Source organism: Gopherus evgoodei, chromosome 6, assembly GCF_007399415.2.
Source record: "Gopherus evgoodei ecotype Sinaloan lineage chromosome 6, rGopEvg1_v1.p, whole genome shotgun sequence".
Lineage (NCBI taxonomy): Eukaryota > Metazoa > Chordata > Testudines > Testudinidae > Gopherus > Gopherus evgoodei.
The window spans coordinates 71,144,942-71,168,018 of record NC_044327.1 but is presented as its reverse complement, the minus strand read 5'-3'; the positions used below and the strand labels follow the sequence as shown (position 1 = coordinate 71,168,018).

Sequence of the window (23,077 nt, the reverse complement as noted above, 5' to 3'; positions counted from 1 at the left end):
CGAGGAAGGAAATTATGGAAGAAGAGACAGAAATCAGCTCTGTGTCTGTGCATATTTAAGGAAGTGAAAGGGTCTATCTTAAAGAGAGGCTTTAATAGAAAGTATTTGTTTCAGATTGGCAGCAGGAGCAGTGTTTATTCCCCTGAAAGCAATGTGAGAAAAACGGGCTCGTACATTTATGAGGAGTTCATGCCTACAGATGGCACTGATGTAAAGGTATGAAACTGCACATTCTGATTTATATTTAGAACAGTCAAATACTCCCAAGAGCTTTGGCAGTTTTTGAGATGGAAATGTGTCTTATAGGGTGGCAGGGCTCAGGCAGGCTCAATTATTACAAGACCGTTGTGGGGGTCTTGTAATAATTTCTATTGTCAGAAGGGGGTCACGGTGCAATGAAGTTTGAGAATTATTAGTATTATAAATTATTAGTTATTATTAGTAGACATTTGAGAAGTATTAGTATATTTACTAATAAACTGACTAATTATAAATGTACACTGCTTTGAAGAAAATACACTAAAAGTTCATTGTTAATACATTATACTTTTTTTAGTTCATTTGCTTTATATATTTAGTTTTTATTAATTTAGATTTAAAATAATTATAAAAGACTAGGCATCTTCACATTATTATTAATAAAATAAAATTCCAGCAGCGTTAAAGTAATTATTTCAGCAGGAACTCAGCCAGTCACCTACAGAATTTCCTTCCCTTAATTGTGTGGGGAATAGATCCTGGAAAGTCACCAAATTCCTGTTGTTTTGGACCCTGGGAGGAAGCACGTTCCAGAGTCTCTGAGCCCTTGCTGCGAATGCCTTACCAAGAACCCCCTCTTATAATGAGGGGGAGATCCTGCTTGGATACTTTGGCTGCCCAGAACTGTGACAGTATGGCATATGGAGAGGCAGTCTTTCGGGCAGGCCTACTCCCAGGCTAGGTAGAACTTTATGGGTCATAACCAACATCTTAAACTCCACCTGGAGACCAGTAGAAAGATGGTGCGGTGCAGTGCAGATCCCAGAGTACTGATGTTGTATACTCCCAGTTAGATGCCTTCCTTGGTAAGCAAGATGCTGCATTGTTCACCATTGTCTCTCTTCAAATGTTTTTAAGGTGTAACCCCATATAGAACACATTGCAGTAGCTAATCTTGAGGTTATGAAAGCCTGAGTCAGAGCCTCCTAGCGAAACATAGATGGTAAAAGGCAGCCTGTGTTGTAATGCAACCAAACAGAAACTGGGGGTCTAAAATTAACCCTAAGGTGCAAACTCTCATAACTAATGGATGTATTCCAGCAATCAGAAGGACTGATGTTACCTCCACCATCTCATCCAGTTGCTTCCCCAACTCTGCTCATCCTTATCCATTTCTTAATCTCAGTTAGACACTGGCTGAGCTACTGAATCACATCAGATGTGATGGAGACATACAGTTGAGTGTATCTGAGAATTCTTTGTGGAGAGGAGCAATTGCCCACAACTACCTATTGACATCTTGGAGAGAAAAGAACAAAGCTATTGAAGACAGAGTAGTCCTGACAAGTAACACCTCCCTATGATCAGTGGTATCACAGGCAGCTGAAAGAAGTAGTAGTACCTGTATTGACAAATGATCTTCATCCAGGAGGAGATTATTGAGCACTTCAGTCTGTGCCAAAGCCACGCCTGTATGTAGTGTGACAAGGGCCTAGGAGGTCAAAGACCTCTAGATACAGTGAGAATTGTCTCACTACAACCTTCTCTTGGGAAAGATGTGATACTGGTCAATAATTAGTTAGATTGTTAGTGTCAAGTGATGACTTCTTGAGTAAATGCTACACTGCAGCTTCCTTTAAAGTAATAGGCAGCCTGCCAGCTCTGAGGCATTAACAGACTCCAAAAGTAAAAGACCCAGTACTTCCCCATTGGCCTTATCGCCCAGGAAGGACATACATCCAAAATACAGGTTCAGGTATGAAGTTCTCTAAGTACCTCAGCGAGTATTAGTGGTTGAAATTCTGGAAGAAAAAATGAGGCCCTTGTTCTCTCAAGACCAAATTCTTCCACCACTGCAGCATCTCTAATTTGATCAGTTTTGTCTGCAAAAAAATCAAGCAATTTCCTCACAACAGAAGGTACGTGGACTAGCTCCCAAACTGAGATAGTTCAGTAAAACCAGACATTTTACCACTCCATATATATATCTGCTGTCTGAGACTTCGCAGGTCCTATGGTGGAGGAACAGAACTTACTCTTTGCTTCCTGTACTGCCACAGCATATGAGTTTGATCAGTTGTAGCATAAATATTTTTTTTAGCCTTGGCACAGACCTCCACGACTAGTGTTCTAGCCATCTTCCTTCCTACTTTGTTTATCACTGATAATCCATCAGGCTGGATGTCCTGTGAGAACAAAGTAAAGAGGGAGCCTAGAAGCCACCTCATCATTGGTTAAGAGCATTACCATCTAATTTGCAGTGAGTCTATATAACAGGATTCTATTAACAGCTTCAGACTGGGTTCTGCGGAAACCGGTAACCTGGTCACTTAGAACACACAGGGAACTGTGGTTAAGAGTGTGATTGAGGTATAAGGGAACACTTACATCTGCTGGTGTGCTGTAGACTGAAGGTTGGCCTGTGGGTGGCCACATAGTAACTTGCTGTGTAGACAAGCCCTCGAAATGTTTTTGAACATGTGTATGCTGCTACATGATCTGAAGTTGACGTAAACTCGGTGTAGCTAAGTTAATAACTTCTAATTTTTAAATAAAGGTGTACACAGTTGGTCCAGACTATGCACATGCTGAAGCTAGGAAGTCCCCAGCTTTGGATGGCAAGGTAGAACGAGACAGTGAAGGAAAAGAAGTGAGATATCCAGTCATTCTGAATGCAAGGGAGAAGTTGATTGCTTGGAAAGTGTGCCTTGCATTTAAGGTAAACAGACCACTTACTAGCTGATAGAATGTGTAGTACTAATTGTTTACTATGTGAAAATTCTGTTAGTCAGTGCTCATAAACAGAGGTATTATTGTTAGAGATCTCCTGGGATGGAAAAAGAAATTACACTCACTTTTTTTTTTAAAATTCTGGTGGACTTCTACTGTTTTTAAATAATTAGTTTTTTAATATTCTTACTGCATATTGTCAGAGGTCATAAAATGCAGAAAACCTGTTCTACTGCAATGTCTTCATGAGTTAGTCTGCCTGTGCTGGAAAGAGGGCAAAGTACCACAAGAAATGAGATGCCAACATCCTCTCTCTATAAAAACAAGGGTGACAGGCGTGACTGTAACAACTATCGTGGCATTTCCCTTCTTAGGATTATGGGAAAAGCCTTTGCCCAAGTTGTCCTGAATAGACTTGCAGACCCTTGCAGACAAAATCTATCTTGAATCACAGTGCGACTTCACAGCTGAAAGGTCTACTAACACTGAGATAAGTACCAAAAAAAAACCACCAAAAACCAGCAACAAAAAATGCCCTTTTACATAGTGTGACAGGATCAGGCCAGATGGCTACAAGAGAGTGCTGGAAGACAGATATATTAGCCTCAGATTAAGCAGGTCCCTTTTCCCTGGGTAAGGTAACAGGGCGGTTCCAGAACAATCAGGAACTTGCTGGAACCAGTTAAGGCAGGCAAGCTAATTAGGACACGTGGAGCCAATTAAGAAGCTGCTAGAATCCATTAAGACAGGAAGGCCAATCAGGGCACCAGGTTTAAAAAGGACCTCACTGCAGTCAGTGAGGGGCGTGCAAGGAGCTGGGAGCAAGAGGCACGCAAGAAGCTGAGAGTGAGTAGGCGTACTGCTGGAGGATTGAGAAGTTCAAGCATTATCAGACATCAGGAGGAAGGTCCGGTGGTGAGGATAAAGAAGGTGTTGAGAGGAGGCCATGGGGAAGTAGCCCCAGGGAGTTGTAGCTGTCTCACAGCTGTTATAGGAGACACTAAAGACAGCTGAAATCCACAGGACCCTGGGCTGGAACCTGGAGTACAGGGCGGGCCCGGGTTCCCCCCATCCTCCCAATTTCCTGTTCGATATAAGAAGAGTTGGTCTGGACTGTGGGTCCCACAGAGGGGAAAGTCTCTCGCCTGTCCCTCAACCCATTAGGTGGGCCAGCAGAGACTGTGGGGATTGTTCTCTTCCTTTTCCCCATGCTGGCCAGTGATGAGGTTAGCCGAGTGAATGGCAGGTTTGTGCCACTAACAAAAGGAGCCAAACTGAGGACTGCGGTGAGCAAATCCACCAGAAAGCACAACCCTCCAAGGCAGAGGAGGAACTTTGTCACAACAGCCTTTGTCGATCTCACAAAGGCTTTTGACCTTGTCAGTAGAAGTAGACTATTTACGCTTCTAGAAAAGATTGGCTGTCCCTCTCAAGCATGATTTGATCTTTCCATGAAAATACATATGGCACAGTTCAATACAATGGCACAGTTTCTGAGGCTTTCCAGATGCATAGCAGAGTTAGGGAAGGTTGTGTACTTGCCCCAACTCTGTTTGGGATCTTCTTCTCCTTGCTACTGAAACAAGCTTTTGGTTCCTCAACCAAGGGAATCTACTTGCACTCAAGATCTGATAGGAAGCTGTTCAATCTTGCAAGACTCAGATCTAAAACCAAGACTTGGGACGCCCTTATCTAACACTTCCTCTTTGCTGATGACACAGCAGTGACAGCCCATAGAGAAGCCCATCTCCAAAATCTTACGTATGTTTTTTCCAAAGTTCTTGGCAGACTTTGGGCTTACCATAAGCCTAAAAAGGATGAACATAATGTGCCAAGGAGCTGAGAAAGCACCTTCCATGAAGATCAACAACAAGTTCACATACCTGGGATCCACTGTTGCAGTCAACCTTTCACTTGAAATGGAACTCACATTGGAAAAGCCGCCACAATGTCTAGACTAAAGAAAGAGGGTATGGCAAAACAACAAACTGACAGAACACACAAAGATCTGTGTGTATTGTGCATGTGTTATCAGCACACTCTTTTTATGGGAGCGAGATGTTGACCTTATACTCTCGTCAGGAAAAGAGGCTCAACGGCTTTCATATCCGTTGCCTTCATCAAACCTTTGGCATGTCCTGGAAGGACAGAGTCACCAGCACTGAAGTGCTCAAGTGGGCCAGGATACACAGCGTGCAAACACTCCTCAACCAGAGATGCCTCTGCGGCTTGGTCATGTGTGCTGAATGAATGATGGGTGCATCCCGAAGGACATAGTCTACAGCAAATTGGCATCTGGAAAAAGACCCAGAGGACACCCAAAATTGTGTTTCAAGGATGTGTGCAAGTGAGACTTCAAAGAAATGGACATGGATGTGGACAACTGGAAAGATCACACTCAAGACCGCAGCCTTTGGAAACGAGCTAAACAAAGGTCTCCTGAATTATGAGGGGAAGCAGTCCAGCTTAGCAGAGGAGAAAAGAGCTTGCAGAAGGCAGAGCCCAAAAGGTCAAAATGTCACCTTTAAATGTGACAGATGCAGCAGAGATTCTCTCTCGAATGGGTCTCTTCAGCCACAGCCGTGGCTGCCATAAAACCAACTGAGTACATTTTTTTACCTCTCGGGGTGGATTCCTATGGTCTCTTGAGACTGAGAGATGCCTACTATTGCCATTGTGGACAAATAGAGAGAGATGAATTCAGAAAACTCATACATACAATATACAACTATAGATTATTACGACACGCATATTTTTCTCTCCTGTTTTGTGCATGTGCATGCTAGCTTACATTCGCTGTTTAATTTGTAAAGGTTGATTTTTTTGTATTAAACAAATCCATTTGCATTCAGCTTGCATAACCTTAAATATATGCTTCGTTGGTAACAATGGGCCTTTAGTGATGCAGTTGCAGTTAATCACGTAGGTGTGACTCCTAACTGGTGCCAGCACTGGTCCCAGTGCTAGAATATATTAAGCTGTAAAGTCTTCAGTGATATCAGAACCAAGAGTCCCAAATAAAGTGTATAGTTTTTGTATTTGAAAACTAATTAGAAATAATCTGGATAAGGAGCAAAATGTCTTTACTAATAACTATTTAAGGCTTACATCTACACTATGAGCTAGGGTGTGAGTCCCCTCCTCATGTACGCATACTCACGATAGTGCTCCGTAACTTAGCACAAGTATAACAACAATGTAGCTGTGATAGCACTAGTGGTGACAGCGGAGGCATGGCTGAGCCATGTTCAGTACATTCCCACCAATTTCAGGTGTGTGGTTCTACTCTCACGCTATCTTTGGGATAGGAACTGTCTTTTGTTCTGTGTTTGTAAAGAACCTAGCACAGTGGTTCCTGGTCCATGACTAGGGCTCCTAGGTGCTATAGTAATACAAATAATAATATTCTGAAAAGAGATGGTTAAAAATGGCATTACTGCATCAATTTTATAAATAGCATATTTTTTGGTAATTGTGAGAGATAAGAAGGGTGGGCATGTGTTTGTCTCTCTCCTTGTCTCTTACCACTACCAGAAAAGAGGATTCTGCAGTCCAAATTCTATGGACAGTGGGAGTTCTGAAGATAATGTGGATGCACGAGTGTAACGGAAAGCAGAATTTGGCCTGCAGAATTCATGTTGCTACTGATGTGTGAGAAGTTAAGAATTCAGGTTGGGATGTAAGGCAAGTAATTAGGAAAACGTTGTGTATAAACTGAACAAATTTAATATGGAGTCACTGAAGAACAATAAATATAGAACCCACAATGCCATTTTTGTGTTGCCTTTTCAGATCAGAACCATACTTAACATGTAGGTCTGGAAACACGAGACCCTTGACTGAAATGGAAACTGTGCTTTTCACTATTTATTCTTAACAGCAAACAGTTTGTGGCTTTGACTTGTTGCGTGCTAATGGACAATCCTATGTCTGTGACGTCAATGGCTTCAGTTTTGTGAAGAACTCCATGAAATACTATGATGATTGTGCGAAGATACTTGGGTAAGAGTTCGTTAATTGATATTATATGATTGGTTTATATGTTCATGCAATCATTTCTTTGCTGTGGAAGTTTTCATCCAGTTTCCAAAATATTTCTGGTTTAAACATTTTTTTTTTTTGAGGGCTCCTTTTACTCCAGGATTGAAACAAGTTCACTGAATCTTCTGGATAGTTTTTTCTTTAAAGCAGGAAAAGCCTTTGCTTTTAAAGCAAGCACCATCTAGAATAACTAGAAATAAAAAATAAATGTATAAAAGTTTTTTTTTTTTTATTTTCGTGTGCATTCCCTTATGCCTTAGAAAAGTGACAATTGCAGAATTCAAAATCAATCTGAGAATATCTTTGTTAGACAGAAAAAAATAAATACGCTAACTTGTTAAATTTGCCTAACGGATTAACTAACCCAGATAAAAAGTGCAAGTTAAGGTGTGCTGTACAGAGAGGTTGGTTGAAAGCACAGCTTTGCGCTGCCCTCGTCCGAGTGCGGCTTTGGGCCTGGCTGTTGCTGCCCACATTGAGTTGAGGCATTCATCAGACTACTGTAATTCATATTGGCTACAACAGCCCAAAGGGCTGAAAATTTAGACCAGGATTGGTGTGATATAGAAGGATCCTGACTGTGCCTTCCCTTCCTTCAACCATGCCCCCTTTTCTCTCCTACCATGCCACTGATTTGTCGCGCATAAACTAGGGTTATTCTGTGTTGGCTAGTTAAACTGTCTTTACAACAAGATTAGACTAGTGATGTAGTGCAGAAAGGCCATACTACACTGAATCACCTGAGCTGAAAGAAGGGAAATAATTCTTGTTAGATAATAACATCAACTACAGTCTTGTTGCTTAGATTTAGTGGCAGGAAGTCTGAAGATTCAAGTGCACTTATCCAGTTTTACACAGTCAGCTTAGTCTAGATTCCTACCATGGTGCAAAGAGCTTTCATCTACATTTTTTCCTTATATTAAAAATAGCATTGTTATAGCAGAGCTAAATCAACAGTAGACTTGCACTAAGTTTGGGAAGTCTAGGAATCATTCTTCACAGATTGAGTTAAGTATCTAAGATACATTACACCATCCTTTAAAGTTCTCCAGATTAAAACCTGTATGAACAGTGATATATTCAAATTGGTGTATTTTAACATGACACTTACTAGAGTAGATCACAGGAAGCTCTTAGAAGAACTACTTATACCTACATTTTACAGATGTTAGATTGTCGTCTTTGTAGCTATTGTGACCAGACTTCAATAGTTCAGCATAATAGTATTTAAATATTTGAAAAATAAAAACACATCTGTAAGGGCTCAGTGTTTGTCTAATAAACAGTTGTTGACTAAAACAGACTATTCCATTTAAATAAATTAATATATACAGTATTTCAGCATTTTAATTTAGTCATCAATTTTTGGTTTTCCCCATTTAGAAATATCATAATGCGAGAACTTGCTCCACAATTTCAAATCCCATGGTCAATACCTTTGGAAGCTGAAGATATCCCTATTGTGCCAACCACATCGGGAACAATGTAAGAGAAAAGTATCTTTAGCTGAATTGTGCAAAGTCCTTACGTAACCTTTGTGTGAATTTTCTCTTCTCCCAAGGTATATCAACTTCAGCTAAGAACACTTGTTTTGTGTGATGAAATCAAGAAGTGAATTGTAATTGATGTTCCAGCAATCGAAGTTTTTTACCCTTAGTTAAGCTGAGTATAGAACAGCAGATTTTCAAGTGTAGTCTGTTCTAAATATAGCTTGCTTTATTGCTAATCAATATTCTAGTATCAATTTAACACACTTTTTTCATAAACATGCTCTTTTACTAAATAAACCTCAAAATGGATTTGTTTAAAAAACTATTTAAAATAGATATTCTGTAGTTAGCTAACTTTTAAAACCAGTATTCATAGTAAATTACATTGTTACATCATTTTCAGATAACTTTGTTCTTCATATCCTACAATCATTTCAATGCTTAGTCAAGTATGTTTTTGTCGACTAAATAATAATCTGTCTGACTCACACATTTAATAATATAAAAACCATGAGTGGTGTATAGAACTGGGAAATGTAACTTGACTTTTTTAAAATTTCAGGATGGAGTTGAGATGTGTTATAGCTGTAATACGTCATGGGGACCGTACACCAAAACAAAAAATGAAAATGGAAGTTAAACATCAGAAGTAAGTCCGAATTTGGGTAAAGACAGACTTTATTTACACGTGCAGTAGTGTGTAGGGTACATGAGCTACTCGCTGCAGTGAGAGGCAGGCTGCATCCACATTCAGTGTAGTGTGTAGCTACACCTAGCAGTGAAAGGCTTCAATGGGGAAAGGCTCATTACTGGAGCCTTTCTTCCTGCTGCCTCCACCCTGCCAGAACCTTTCCTTATTCCTGGAGTCGTTCATTGCAGTGGTGAAAAGCTCCAGCAGTGGGACACTCCACTGCTAGAAATAGTATTGTAGATGTGGGATGCATGGCATGGGCAAGTAGGGAGCCAAGTAGGGTATGTATCCTAGAGTTCAGGTATGTCGCGCATTCTACTAGCCTAAGCAGTGCCTCACCATTTGCACTGCTATTTATCCCTATACTAGCTGGGCATGCAGTGTTTGTATGTTAACGCACTGCCATAACTGTAGACATAGCTTAAGTTTGGTATTTAGGGCAAAATTCTTGCCTTGGATATGCGGGTTCGACTCAATGAAATCAGTGGGAATTGCACATGCATATGCACAAACTACATTTAAATCCTAATGCTTCTTCCTGCATAACATCTCTAAGGTGCATCCCTTCGTCTCTATCTACATAGCTAATTCACTTGCCCAGGCCTCTGTCATTTCACATCTCCAGCAACTGTAACCTCCTTCTCTCGAGCCTTGACAGTGCAGTTTGTCTAATGCTGCTGCAAAGATCATTTTCCTGGCTCATTGCTTTGACCGCATCTCCCCTTAATTTCTGCTCTTTTTCCACTGCATCAATTGCAAACTACTAGTCTCTGCTTTTTAAGGCCTTCATAAACTATTGCTTACCTAGTTGTTTCTTGATGCCTTTTGTCTCTTGCCTTATACTTGAAGTGTAAGCATTTTGGGAGTCTAGGGGACCCTCTTTGTTATGCATTTGTACAGTACCTAACACAGTGACCTAACACAGGGACCTTAATCTATGATTGGGTCCTATAGTAATAAAAATATCATCATTTGAGGACTAGGTTCTGCGCTTAGATTTTAAGTGAAAGATTTGCTGTAAGTCTGCAGTATTTTATAGCTAATAATGTTGGGGTTTTTTGTTATATTTTGAACAGACATGGCTGTTTACTCAGGATTCTTCATATCTTTTGTGTAGTACCTGTGGTTTTTTCAGTCTTAGAAAGCTACCAGAAAAAGTTCTCTCATTTTTCAGTTGTGTTTAAGGCGTGTGCTAATGAGATGAGACCCCACTGAACAGAGAGGTTCATGTCAGAACAAACTTTCTCATTATTTTGCAGTGTTCAAATTGGGGATTGAGGGAGGTTAGTTCCAGCTCTTCATTTTGTTTTAATTAAAAATCTTCCTGTTGCCTTGAAGTGTATTAGATATCCTATTTATTAGATATTCTTTTAATCTGTATGTTTTCTCCTAAAGATTTTTTGATCTCTTTGAAAAATGTGATGGATATAAGTCAGGAAAACTAAAACTGAAGAAACCAAAACAGTTACAGGCAAGTCTATCTTGATTTTCTTTTTCTTGGTTCTATAATTGATGAATAATAGAATTCCTTGTTATATAGTGGTTTTGCTTTTGTTTTTTTAGGAGGTGCTTGATATAGCAAGACAGCTCTTAATAGAACTTGGGCAAAACAATGACTCTGAAATTGAAGAAAGCAAAGCAAAACTTGAGCAGCTGAAGACTGTTTTGGAGATGTAAGGATCTAATTTTTAATCCTCACATCGGAACTGGCATAACTGTTATTTTTATCTCATTAGCTTTCAAAACTAATTCCCTTACGTTAATTTATCAACTGACAATATAATGTATAACAATACTAATCTGAATATATTTGAATATATTAAGAGGAAGGATGGTTTTGTGATTAAGACATTGCACTGGTAGTGAGGAGGTCTGGTTTTACTTCCTGTGTGACCTTGTACGAATCACTTAATCTAACCTGTTCCTTGTCTGTATGGTGGGGAAAATACTTCCTTTGCCTTATCCTGTATCCATGTTGTATATACTCAATCATAAACCGGTTCGTTTATAAGCTGACCTCCCCCCCAAGAGGGAAAGTAAAAAATGGGAAAATTTTTATAACCCGTTCATAAGCCGACCCTATAATTCGTGGGTCAGCAAACTTTGGCTCCCAGGCCATCAGGATAAGCTGCAGGTGGTCTGAGATGGTTTGTTTACCTCGAGCATTCGGAGGCATGGAGGTAAACCTAAGTAAACAAAGTGTCCCGAAACACCAGCTGCTTACCCTAATGGGCCAGTACAGCAACTGGTGGGGAAATTTTTTTGGGGGGGAGAAGTTGGGAGTCAGGGGAGTAACCCCTGTGACCACCCCCCACATGACCCCACCGCTAGCCCGGGCCCCCCACACTCTCCCCATCCCATCCCTTCCAACTTTATCTGGGGAGGGCAGGGGAGGATGTCTCTTACCTGGCAGGAGCTGCTCCGGTAGGCTGGGTGGCGCGGCCTCAGCCTGCTCCGGCGGGCCAGACCAGGCCTGGTTTGTGGGGAGGGGCTGAGCGGCATAGTTGCAGACTACCAGCCCCAGAGCTGCAGCTGCTTTGGAGGCTGGGGGGGAGAGCAGCGTGGCCAGAAGTGGAGAGACTCTGGCCCCGCCTCTTCTGTTCTGTCTCTGCTGTCTGTGCTGCCTCTCCTTGTTCCCTCTGTTGGGAGCAGGGGCTGTGTCCCACCTCTCTCTCTCTCTCTCTCTCTCTCTCTCTCTCTCTCTCTACCTGTTCATAAGCCGACCCCATCTCTGGTGCTTCCCTTTTTTACTAAAAAAATTCAGCTTATGAATGAGTATATACGGTATAATCTTTTGGGGGCAGTGGCTGCCTCTTGCTATGTGTTTGTACAGTGTCTTACACAATAGAGTTCTAACCTCAGTTGGCCTGTGTAGGCACTACTCTAATACAAATGGTAATTTGTGGTGTGTATACTCCCTGTAGTACAGAGAGTTGGAAAAAAAGAGTTGTTGCAATTGAATGAAAGATCTTGTTTTCAGTAACCCACACATAGTATGAAAACTCATTTTAAACTTTAAATAATTTTTAGTATCTCATAATGTATCTAAGGTATGGCAGTGTCTAACTAACACTTAGTGCTGAAATTGATATTAAATAATAACTAAATAGTAATAATTGTTTCTAGACAGTTAACTTGCCCTATAATATATTGTGATAAAAGCTTGTTACACTTGGAAGTGTTATGAATCCCATTTTGGGGCTTCATTGGATAACAAATAGTGGCTATCAGTATGTGACAGATCAGATCTGCATACTGATAGCTATAAGGATGTATGGTGCCAAAATGGAATAAATTAATCATGCAGCTGGAGAGAGTGGATGGATGGGAGTGTTTATTTCTGGTGAAAGAGACATGAAGTTTCTTGGGCAATGTGATGAAAAGAAGCAATGGACAGTACTTAATATAGCAACAGCTATAAGGTGATGACCGTTTAAATATTCATTCAGTATTTTTTTTAATTTGAAAAATCAGCAAAAATGGGCAGGTTAGTAAGATTCAAGGAATTATTATGTCCCTAAGTGATAGAGGGGTATGATAGTATTGAATATATGTTGGAAAATCTGTCAGTTTATTTTCCACCTCACTTTAGGTATGGGCATTTTTCTGGCATAAATCGTAAAGTCCAGTTAACCTATCTCCCTCATGGCTGTCAGAAAACTTCTAGTGAAGAAGAAGGTATAGTATAACCAATACATACTCACTTACAGAGTATGTAGAACTTAACATCACTAGGGGGTTAATTGTTTAATATGGTGTTAAATAAAACCAGGACTTGCACTCTGGCCAAGTATTCAGCAACATTTTGTTTTGTGATGAGATACTGTGATTAGCAATCTCTAAGCTGCTGAGTTTCTATTAGTAAGGTTAAGATATACTTTGCATTTTAATATTGTTTCCTAGGTAACAAAAATATGGAGGGAAGAAATTTTGTAAACTGTTCACCAAAAATGATGTCATCTAGAAAAAAATTAGGTTTTACATACATCTCCTAGTGCTCTTATTCCTTTCATACAGAAAAGGCTAAAACGTACAATAATGCCTAGGTATTTAAAATCTAATACCCGTGACTTTCCTGACTGCTGATTAGTTTTGTGCTTACTTTCACTTACTTTGTTTTCACTATAATACGAGTTTCAGTTATTTTAAAAATATCTAAACTATGGGTATCTTCAAAGTTAAGTATTAGCTTTCACTGTGCTAGAGGGGTATTTCTCTATTAGAATAACAAGAAACTCAAACCTTGAGTTCATTTTCCTGAAGCACACAAACTTCAGTGTATCACTTCCAGTATTATTTTAATATTGATTTAATGATAATACTTTAATAGTCATTAAATAAACATTTGCATTTGTTGGTACACTATTTGAAGTGATCTGTCTGCATATAATTAGATAACAGAAGAGATGAACCATCCCTACTTCTGGTTCTGAAATGGGGAGGAGAACTGACCCCTGCAGGCAGGGTCCAGGCAGAGGAGCTAGGGAGAGCTTTCAGATGCATGTACCCAGGTGGACAAGGTAATCTTCTTGTGCTATATAGCATTAAATTAGTCTTTTAAATATACATAAAAATAAAATACATGCACACATATACAAAGAGTCTCTGAAGAAGAATATCTGTTTGTTTGGTAGGAGATTATGCTGGATTTCCTGGGTGTGGTTTGCTTAGATTACATAGTACTTATCGACATGATCTGAAAATCTATGCTTCTGATGAGGGACGAGTTCAGATGACTGCAGCAGCTTTTGCAAAGGTACTGTGTGAAATTGTATTTTCAAAAAAGAAACCTGAAACTCTCAACAAGAATCTTGTCTGTGTTCTCTAGCAAGTTAGGGGAAATGCAGAGTTATATTGCAGCCTATGAAATAAAAAGAAAAGTTGAAATTTTTTTTAAGTTCATTTAGTGCTCATGAAAGGAGATCCAAATTGACATCTCTTGCATTTGAAGTCTTCCAAGCTTCAGAAGACATACAGCATGGAAAGCTGCAGTAACAGTTTTTATTTATGTAGCCACAGCAGTGTGCATCAATCCTTTCCAATAGACCACTTTTGAGGATGAAAAAGATATTTTAGTCTCCATGCCCATTTAATTCTTTATCTAAAAGTTCCAACAAACTATGACAAATTGTGGGCATGATGGGTGAAATAGATATCTTTTAGGAACTGAACTGAGGCCACAAATTCACTTTACATAGGTGACATGCAGCTGACAGCAAATTACACATAGAGGACTGGATTGCTTTTGTGCTTTGATACCACCAGAGATGTAAAATCAATATAACCTGATTTCATTTTCTTTTTAATATAAGATATTACAAGATGGAATAAACATTTTTACTACAGTAATATCCTTTTGTAAGATTGTTAGAGCAGAAACATCTGAACATTTAGTTGATCTCAAAATAATTACTAACTGGTGAGATATGGTGGCAAACTGACAAAAGAAATGCTCTTAATCATTGTGCTGTTCAATTATACATATAGTGATTTTGTTGTGCTGTACAAATTCTAGGGTGATCTTGTAAAATTGAAAAAAAACAACTGTTCCATAGCCCTGGACACTGCGAACTTTTAGACACAATCTGTGAAAAATGCACTCTTCAGAACTTCCATGTAGAATTATAAACTTTTTTTTACCAAACTTTCACAATGCTTTACCTGTCTTCATATCAGACAAATTTCCCAGCCATCTGATCACAGCCCAGAAGTTCTGTACCTACTTAAGTTTTCCACTCATTCCCCTTGTAGCAGAAGTTTCATAGCTTATTCCCATCTCCAAGAAGAGTGATATATCAGGTATCCTAAACTTATGTGAGAGAGCACATACAGTAAGCTGTTACATGAAGATTTCATTGAGTGAGTGAATTTTGGTATTCACAACATTTGAGACACTGGCAAGTTATTTGAACAATATAATGTAGAGTTTATATTAACATCTTGGCTTAGAAATAGATGCATTACTACATTTTTATCTTTGTTCATTTCTGAATAACTGTATTGTTCTTTCCAGGGATTACTGGCTTTAGAGGGAGAGCTCACTCCTATTCTTGTCCAGATGGTGAAAAGTGCTAATATGAATGGTCTGTTGGACAGTGACAGTGACTCTTTAAGCAGCTGCCAGCATCGTGTTAAAGCAAGGCTCCATGAAATACTCCAGAGGGATAGAGAATTTATGCCTGAAGACTATGAAAAGGTTAGAAGATGTTAGAGAAATTATTTCCAACATAAGTTTATTAAAGTTTACCACGACTCAGTTTTCACACAAACATTCCTTTATTAGTCCAAAATCCACTTGCTGTTGGTTATATCCAAAATACCAATACGGGCATATACACATTTTTATATCCCAGCAACAATACAGCCAAATATTCACAACAGGATCTTGCTTGGGAGATACCTTCCCATCATGGCATGACTCCAGAAGGGTGAGGGAAAGCTCTGACAAAGAAATCCCTAATATCCTTGCTTTTTTATACACTATAATAAACAAGTGATGTCATTGCTGGTTATAAGACCTTAGCTAAAGCCAGAGACAGACGTTTTAGGTCTGTACCCTACGCTTTTGCATGGTGTAGACAAACTTAATGGTTGGGCCCCCTTTTCAAAGATATCTTCTTTCCTTCTTCTGCCATATTTCTTCCCAACTTTAGGACTAAGCATTACTTTGTAAACAAACCATAAATAACCAATTATTTATTGCACCTGGTGCCCAGTTAATCAGACTAAAGAAAACATGGTTACCTCAACCCAAATCTGAAATAAAATAACACTGTGGTTTCAGTGGTCACTACAAATTTAAAAAGCGACAAGGAGTCCTGTGGCACCTTTATGCTCCAATACTTCTGTTAGTCTATAAGCTTTCATGGGTGAATATCCACTTCGTCAGACACAAAAGCTTATGCTTCAATACTTCTGTTAGTCTGTAAGGTGCCACAGGACTCCTTGTCACTTTTTACAGATCCAGACTAACACAGCTACCCCTCTGACACAAATTTAACTCAAACAGTGCTTCTTTTTCATAGTTTAATTCTGTTTAGTCATATGCTTTGAGCCTATTGCTTTTGCTAATACCAAACTCAGTTTAAGACCAGAGTTCACTTGGGCTTAGCGTAGGCTAATCTTCCTACAAGATATTTACCAGGATTAGTTTTCTGTGAAGCAAAATAAATAAAATTGTCTTGATCCTAATATTTGTTTAAAAGTAATGAGTATTAATCGTAGTTAACTCTAGTGATTAATGCAAAACAAATAAACTAGATTAAAAAATATAGTTAATCACAGTCTTAAATGCATTGTTAAACAATACTACAATACCAATTTAAATATATTATAAATATTTTGGATGTTTTTCTACATTTTCAAATATATTGATTTCAATAACACAGAATACAAAGTGTACAATGCTCACTTTGTATTATTATTTTTATTACGAATATTTGCACTATAGAAAAAGATAAACAAAAGCAATAGTATTACAGTTCACCTCATACAAGTCTACTCAGTCCTATTTCTCGTTTAGCTAATGGCTAAGACAAACAAGTTTGTTTACATGTATGGGAGATACTGCTGCCCGCTTCTTATTTACAGTGTCACCTGAAAGTGAAAATAGGCATTTGCATGGCACTGTTGTAACCAGAGTTGCAAGGTATTTGTGTGCCAGATATGCTAAACATTTGTATGCCCCTTCATGCTTCAACTTGTAGGCGCTAAAGTTTTACATTATTATGGTTTTGAGTACAATTAGGTAAAAAAAAAAAAAAATTCCTCATTTGTAAGTTGCACTTTCACACTAGAGATTGCACTACAGTACTTATATGAGGTGAATTGAAAAATACTATTTCTTTTGTTTTTTACAGTGCTAACAGTGTGATCACAACTGCGATTAATCGTGACTATTTTTTTAATCTCGTGATTCATTGCATTTTTTCAATCATTTGACAGACCTAGTTTTTATCCCATTGATTTTAGAAAACTATCTTGTACACTTGTTGCTAACGTCTTGTGTGAAGAAAGAGACTGGCAAATAGCAGTGGCTGTGTGGGAAGTTGATGGTCAGTCATCTAATACTTTGTCACATAGAGCTATATTAGTCCCACAACAGGAACAGATACACTTTTGGATATGATTGTGAACACGTGTTTGGGGAACCAAACAGCAAACCTTCCTTATTGTTCCATAAGCAAGATTTCAACCTGTTCCACACTATACTGCCTTTGTGTGTAACCATTTGTACTCTGCATCTTTAGTAGTAATATTTACGGTGACAATGTGTGTTCAGAAAGCTACTATAGATCTGTTATAAAGGTATGCCATTACTGATTTTTTTGCCGAACACTATTCTGATCCTGGAAATTCTAAAGTGCACTAAATCTAAGTTCTTACTTTCTAACCAGTGAAGATAAAAGAAATGTTCCATTTCTATATTAAGACGCACTGTAATGCAGGTTACATCAGGTTGTACAAATGAAAAGGAAGTGATCACTCCTGGTTCTACACACTAAGAAAATTTCATCATGATTAGATAAGCATGTTTACCAGTGGCTGTCGTCACAGTTGTCTAGAGAAACAAATGGAAACTTGCTAATATTCAGAACAATATTGAATTCCGGGCTGCCATTAGAAAAGAGGCATAGAGATTAAAGCAGTGGGAGATTAGGCTGCTCAGCAGTTCTCAAACTGTGGGCCGGGACCCCAAAGTGGGTTGCAACCCCTTTTTAATGGGGTCAGCGGAGCGGTCATTAAAGTTGCTGGGGCTCAGGGCTTACGCCAAAGTCCAAACTCCACCGCCCAGGGCAGAAATCCTCAAGCTTTGGTACCCATCAGGACAGGGGAGCTCAGGCTTCAGTCCCCTTCCAGGAGTCTTGTAGTAATTTTTGTTGTCAGAAGGGGATCGCCATGTAATGAAGTTTGAGAAATCCTGGTCTACATATTTGTCACTACTGTGTATGTTAGTTGTGATCCGGGGTGCCTGGGGTAGCCTTCACTGAAAATGATAAACTTCAGGGCAAGCTTCAAAAAGGGGAGCAGATTCTCCCAAAACTGGTGGTTAAAACTGAAGTTAGACTCACCAACGAGTCACAAACTGTGGTTCTGATCCCCTACATTGGTTAGCAAGAAGCTGAAAAAAGAAATCACACAGCCCCCTTTATTGCATTCCTGTTCTCTGGCTCCCAATTAGCAGATAGGTCCCATACAGTAAGAGATTATTTGAAACTCTGCTCACTATACAAAATGTTCTTCTGACCCCCAGGGACCAGCCACATTGCCAGATCGATATTAGTTTGGCTCTTACCCAAAATATTATGCTGCCAGTACGCTTACCAACCCCTTCAGGATTGTCCTGGAGTCTCCCAGAGTTGGCATTGGTCTCCTGGTGACTATTGAAAGCAATCTGGGAGATTTTAATAGGATATTTTAAGAAAATGATATTGTCATGTTGGGGGGAAAAAATCTCCTGGAATAGCTTCAGACAGAGTTGGCAACGCTAGCTGCCAGCCAATCCTTTAGTATCTAAGACTAAAGGTTTATTATAAAAGAAGAAAACAACAAGAAGAGGGTTGTTGAATGGTCAAGCAATCAAATACATGCGTAAGACTTCAGAGTCCATATATTAGGCTTATAGCAGTATTGGTGAGTTTGCTGGCTTGAAAGGCCCTCTGGAGCACATCCAAACCTTCAATGGGTCATTCAGTCCTTTGTTCAAAGCTTCAGGTTGTAGAGAAGATGCTGCAGAGGTAAGAAGGAGGATTGAAGACAAATTAGAGATGTTGCCTCTGCCTTTTTAAATCCTTAGCATATGACCTGCACTTTGTCCCAAACACAAGCTTTACAGCACATGCCATGGAAAAACTTTAGAGTTCTCTGTCCGCAGGCATGCCCGTATATGTCTTGCTGACTTTCATAAGGTGTAGCTGTTGCCTTCTCTCAGTGGGTTAATTGTATAGCTGATTGCCTTGGATAGGCCATCAAGCAGGCTGGTTAGTGCTGATGCCAGTCTGTCTCGGGGTGTCACCCAGAAGCACAGCATAAGTTTGAAATACAGATATATCAATACATATTTGTAATTCATGATACAAAGATGATACAAACATGTTTAAATATTATGACTGACCACTCGCTTACCCTGCACTTCACCTTTCTAAAAAGTGAAGGTAAATCAACAGCCATTCAGCCACTCTCCAGTGTGTTATATAGCATTATTGGCTTACTTAATGATGATCATGCTTGGCTCCTGATTGGTTCGGTTCTGGAGGATTGACTGTTGGTTCCTGCGAGTAACTTTTTTATGTTCTATTCTAAAAGAAATAAAATGGCTGTGCAGGAGCAGCCATGTATTTATTTTTAAAAAAAATCAGAGTTATTGTTAGAATCCAAATGTACCTGCTTCTCTCCAATTATGTTTTGTTCTGTAAAGTTTCCTTTTATGATGTATTAGGAGCATTTAGCCACGGTATACTATTCTGATTTCTCTTGACAAAGCTTTTTAAAAAATCTTTGTTATAAAAACAAAATACAATAAATTATTAAATGTGCAAAAAGTTGTGAACTTCCTCAGAATTCTCACTTTTCAGAATAAAATATTTAACATAAGTGAGGAAGTTTAATTCTATTCCTGACATCGCTATGGTATTCCATACAGAATAGTTTGCCCTCTAAGTATCTCATACAGCCTTAGCTTTTGACACTTGGGTTAAGCTTTCTGCTCTTGATTTATATCACAGTGTGTTAATTCTGACTTTAAGGAAGTTGTGGGCTTTGTACTTCTATGCATATGTTGATTCTGGAAATCTGAGAGTTGAGAGCTGTGGAGGGTTTGGTTTTGTTAATGCATCCCATCAGAATTTCCTAGATACACCTCTACCCTGATATAACGTGACCCGATATAACATGAATTTGGATATAATGCAGTAAAGTGGCGCTTTGGGGTGGCAGGGCTGCACACTCCAGCGGATCAGAGCAAGTTTGATATAATGCGGTTTCACCTATAACACAGTAAGATATTTTTGGCTCCCGAGGATAGCATTATATCGGGGTAGAGGTGTATTTAGATATAAGCAATATTTCTGTTTTATCTCATACTGTAGCTTACTCCATCTGGAAGCATCTCTCTCATGAAATCAATGAAGGTGATCAGAAATCCTGTGAGAACGTGTGACAAGGTTTATTCCTTGATCCAGAGTTTGACTTCTCAAATCAGGCAGCGAATGGAAGATCCCAAGTCCGCGGGTAACTGAAATATTTTAAAACGTGTTTAATTTGACTTCTGTCCATTTGAGACCACTAACTTTAATGGATATGCAGAAGGCAGGCACCCTTTCCTCATTAGCTTCACTGTCTCACAGATTTTTGCTAATAATACTTTAGGGACTCATAGAAGTTGAGCATATATGGCTTTAGAATACAGGCTCTTCTCCTGAGAGACTTTGCTGCAATTAGCATAAGATTTAGAGCAAAAGACTATGTAGTAACATTGCAATAACCAGTTATTTCCAGGATGTATATTAAAAACTACAGTGATTGCCAGGCATAATATTACTCAAATATCCTGCAAAACTATAAGTTCACAAAGAGGGTAGGCTGCGCTAAATGTAATTTGAGTGACGATTTCCTTTGAATGTTAATATCTTCATTAAAGCTTTTGTTTGCTCTACACTAAAAAAGGTCCACGATGAATAGAAATGTTGCTCTATAAATTGTATAGTATTAAAACAACTTCATTTTTTTAATTGCATTTTATCTCTGTAGGACTTGCACTGATAGCTAGAATTGTTGTTCTACAATTATTGCTCCTTTTCCCCAACCAAACCTCTTGTGTGCAATTTGGGGCATCTGCCCCGGCTCCTGTCAGTCTCCAGGATCCCCATATTCCTGTCTTCTGCACTTGGGCTGTGTACAGGAGTGGATGGAAAATAGGGGGCACATCCCCAGAAAAAAATATTTTAATCTAAAATTTTAAAGAAGTTCCTGAGTACTTCTTAAAACCACACTGTATATGATTAATCATGCTACAATTCTGTCTGAAGATCTAGCGATGCACTTGGAAAAGGGAGCTGGGGCTAGAGCAGACATGCTGCTGTCTTAGTTACCATGTAATAGTTCCATGCTAGTAGCAATGAAAACTGAGAGTTCAAAACTACCCATACACATAACTACTCCCTCTTTTTCAAGCCCTTCAGATAATGATTTCAAGTATTTTTGTAGTACACCTCTACCCTGATACAACGCTGTCCTCGGGAGCCAAAATATTTTACCGTGTTATAGTTGAAACCGCATTATATCAAACTTGCTTTGATCCGCCAGAGCGTGCAGTCCCCCCCCCCCCCCCCCGGAGCGCTGCTTTACTGTGTTATATCTAAATTTGTGTTATATCGGGTCACATTATATTGGGGTAGAGGTGTAGTAGTCACAGTCTTCTGACCACTTTGCCTCAATGAATTTGTTATCTGGAGTGAGCTAACGTTGTTTTACCCTTAAAACACATTTTAAGACTATAATTTCAATAATACATTTAAATCAGTTTAACTTTTCTGTTGGCTGATCAATTCTAAATAATGAAATAAGAGTAAAATATTTATCTGTCTAGATATTCAACTTTACCATAGTGAAACGCTAGAGTTAATGCTGCGCAGATGGGCCAAGCTGGAAAAGGACTTTAAAACAAAGAATGGAAGATATGACATCAGCAAAATCCCTGATATTTATGACTGTATAAAATATGATGTCCAACATAATGGATCTTTAAAATTAGAAAACACAATGGAATTATACAGGCTATCAAAGGCATTAGCTGACATTGTGATCCCTCAGGTAAGCACTTTACAACAAGAATAAAAATCTGTAAAAAATGCTTACTGTCTTCTGTTTTTGGAAGGCTTCTGTATTTTACAGTGACTAAAGGGTTCAAGATGACTTTCTGTTTACTGAAGAGATTGAATGTCAGTGGTAGAGTACAGATTAACTGGCCTCACAATAAATTAGTAGTTCATAGTCCATCAAATGTATTAAATTTAGAGTGAATTTTCCAGTAGCTTGCATAAATGTGACTAGGTCTTAGTGCCCATTAGCCCAGTGTGCTAAAACTAAGTACCCCGTAATGACTATTCTTCACAGATTAAGGAGGGCAGTATAAATGGAGTAATCAAAGATGTCCCTATCTGAAGTTGAATTTTTTTGTCAGCTCTTTTGCTTCCTTCTCAGGCTGTTTGTAAGGGGCACAGTTAGCTTCAGTTAAGTGATAAAAGGCAAACTGGTAAAGAATTTAAACCAAAATGGAGCTTTCTACTGCTAAAATGCATTTTGGTTTTGGTTTTAAATAGTATGCTAGCAGTTAAATACAGATACCATCTTCCTTCTGTTATTTCTAACAAGACAGGTGGTCATCAGGCAAAAAAATACAATTTGGTTAATGTCTATAAAATTATATTTTTATTACTCATCCATATTGCTGAACAAAATAGTATCTACTAATGAAAGGCATTCAACAGGGAACCAGGAAGGTAGGAAATAGTTATCTCACTGTTAGTGTGGGAGCAAATTGTCTTCTGTCAGTAAAGGAAACAAAACTTAAAATAGCAGAGCATGGCAAAAACACACAGAGCAAGATTATGGAAATGAATGCACATTAGTATTGCCTTCGCCACATGGTTCTAGATCTGTCTGCTTCTCGTTTCCTTTTTAGTTTTTTTTAATCTACTGTCTGCAGTGCAATTTCAAAACTAAATAGTCATATACATTACATGGAATTTCACTGGATGTAGATGGACAATAGATACCGTTGTCAGTGAGATCTAAACTGCATCCAGTATTGTGCTGAGTAGACTAAGGGAGAAAAAACCTAAATATAACCTTCAGTGTTAATGTCTCTCTTTGGCATATTATTAGAATTCTTTCTCTGTGAATCAGGCTAATTCATTCACGCTAGTAA

The 23,077-nt window shown here is 38.9% G+C and overlaps 1 protein-coding gene across 14 annotated transcripts in view; it reads left to right on the top strand.

The window, feature by feature from the left end:
• The window catches only part of PPIP5K2 (diphosphoinositol pentakisphosphate kinase 2), a 75,590-nt gene that overhangs the window by 26,268 nt on the left and 26,245 nt on the right, over nucleotides 1-23,077 (top strand). For all 14 annotated transcript variants that reach the window (XR_004000851.1, XM_030565875.1, XM_030565874.1 and 11 more), the window contains 13 exons: nucleotides 115-216; nucleotides 2,756-2,917; nucleotides 6,809-6,930; nucleotides 8,353-8,454; nucleotides 9,022-9,108; nucleotides 10,546-10,621; nucleotides 10,714-10,823; nucleotides 12,743-12,828; nucleotides 13,545-13,670; nucleotides 13,785-13,906; nucleotides 15,164-15,346; nucleotides 20,238-20,379; nucleotides 21,737-21,960. Coding sequence is in view for 13 of the 14 variants with exons in the window: in XM_030565875.1 (XP_030421735.1) it covers nucleotides 115-216; nucleotides 2,756-2,917; nucleotides 6,809-6,930; nucleotides 8,353-8,454; nucleotides 9,022-9,108; nucleotides 10,546-10,621; nucleotides 10,714-10,823; nucleotides 12,743-12,828; nucleotides 13,545-13,670; nucleotides 13,785-13,906; nucleotides 15,164-15,346; nucleotides 20,238-20,379; nucleotides 21,737-21,960 (1,644 nt within the window). In the remaining variant the exon portion in view is untranslated. The remainder of the gene's footprint in view (nucleotides 1-114; nucleotides 217-2,755; nucleotides 2,918-6,808; nucleotides 6,931-8,352; nucleotides 8,455-9,021; nucleotides 9,109-10,545; nucleotides 10,622-10,713; nucleotides 10,824-12,742; nucleotides 12,829-13,544; nucleotides 13,671-13,784; nucleotides 13,907-15,163; nucleotides 15,347-20,237; nucleotides 20,380-21,736; nucleotides 21,961-23,077) is intronic.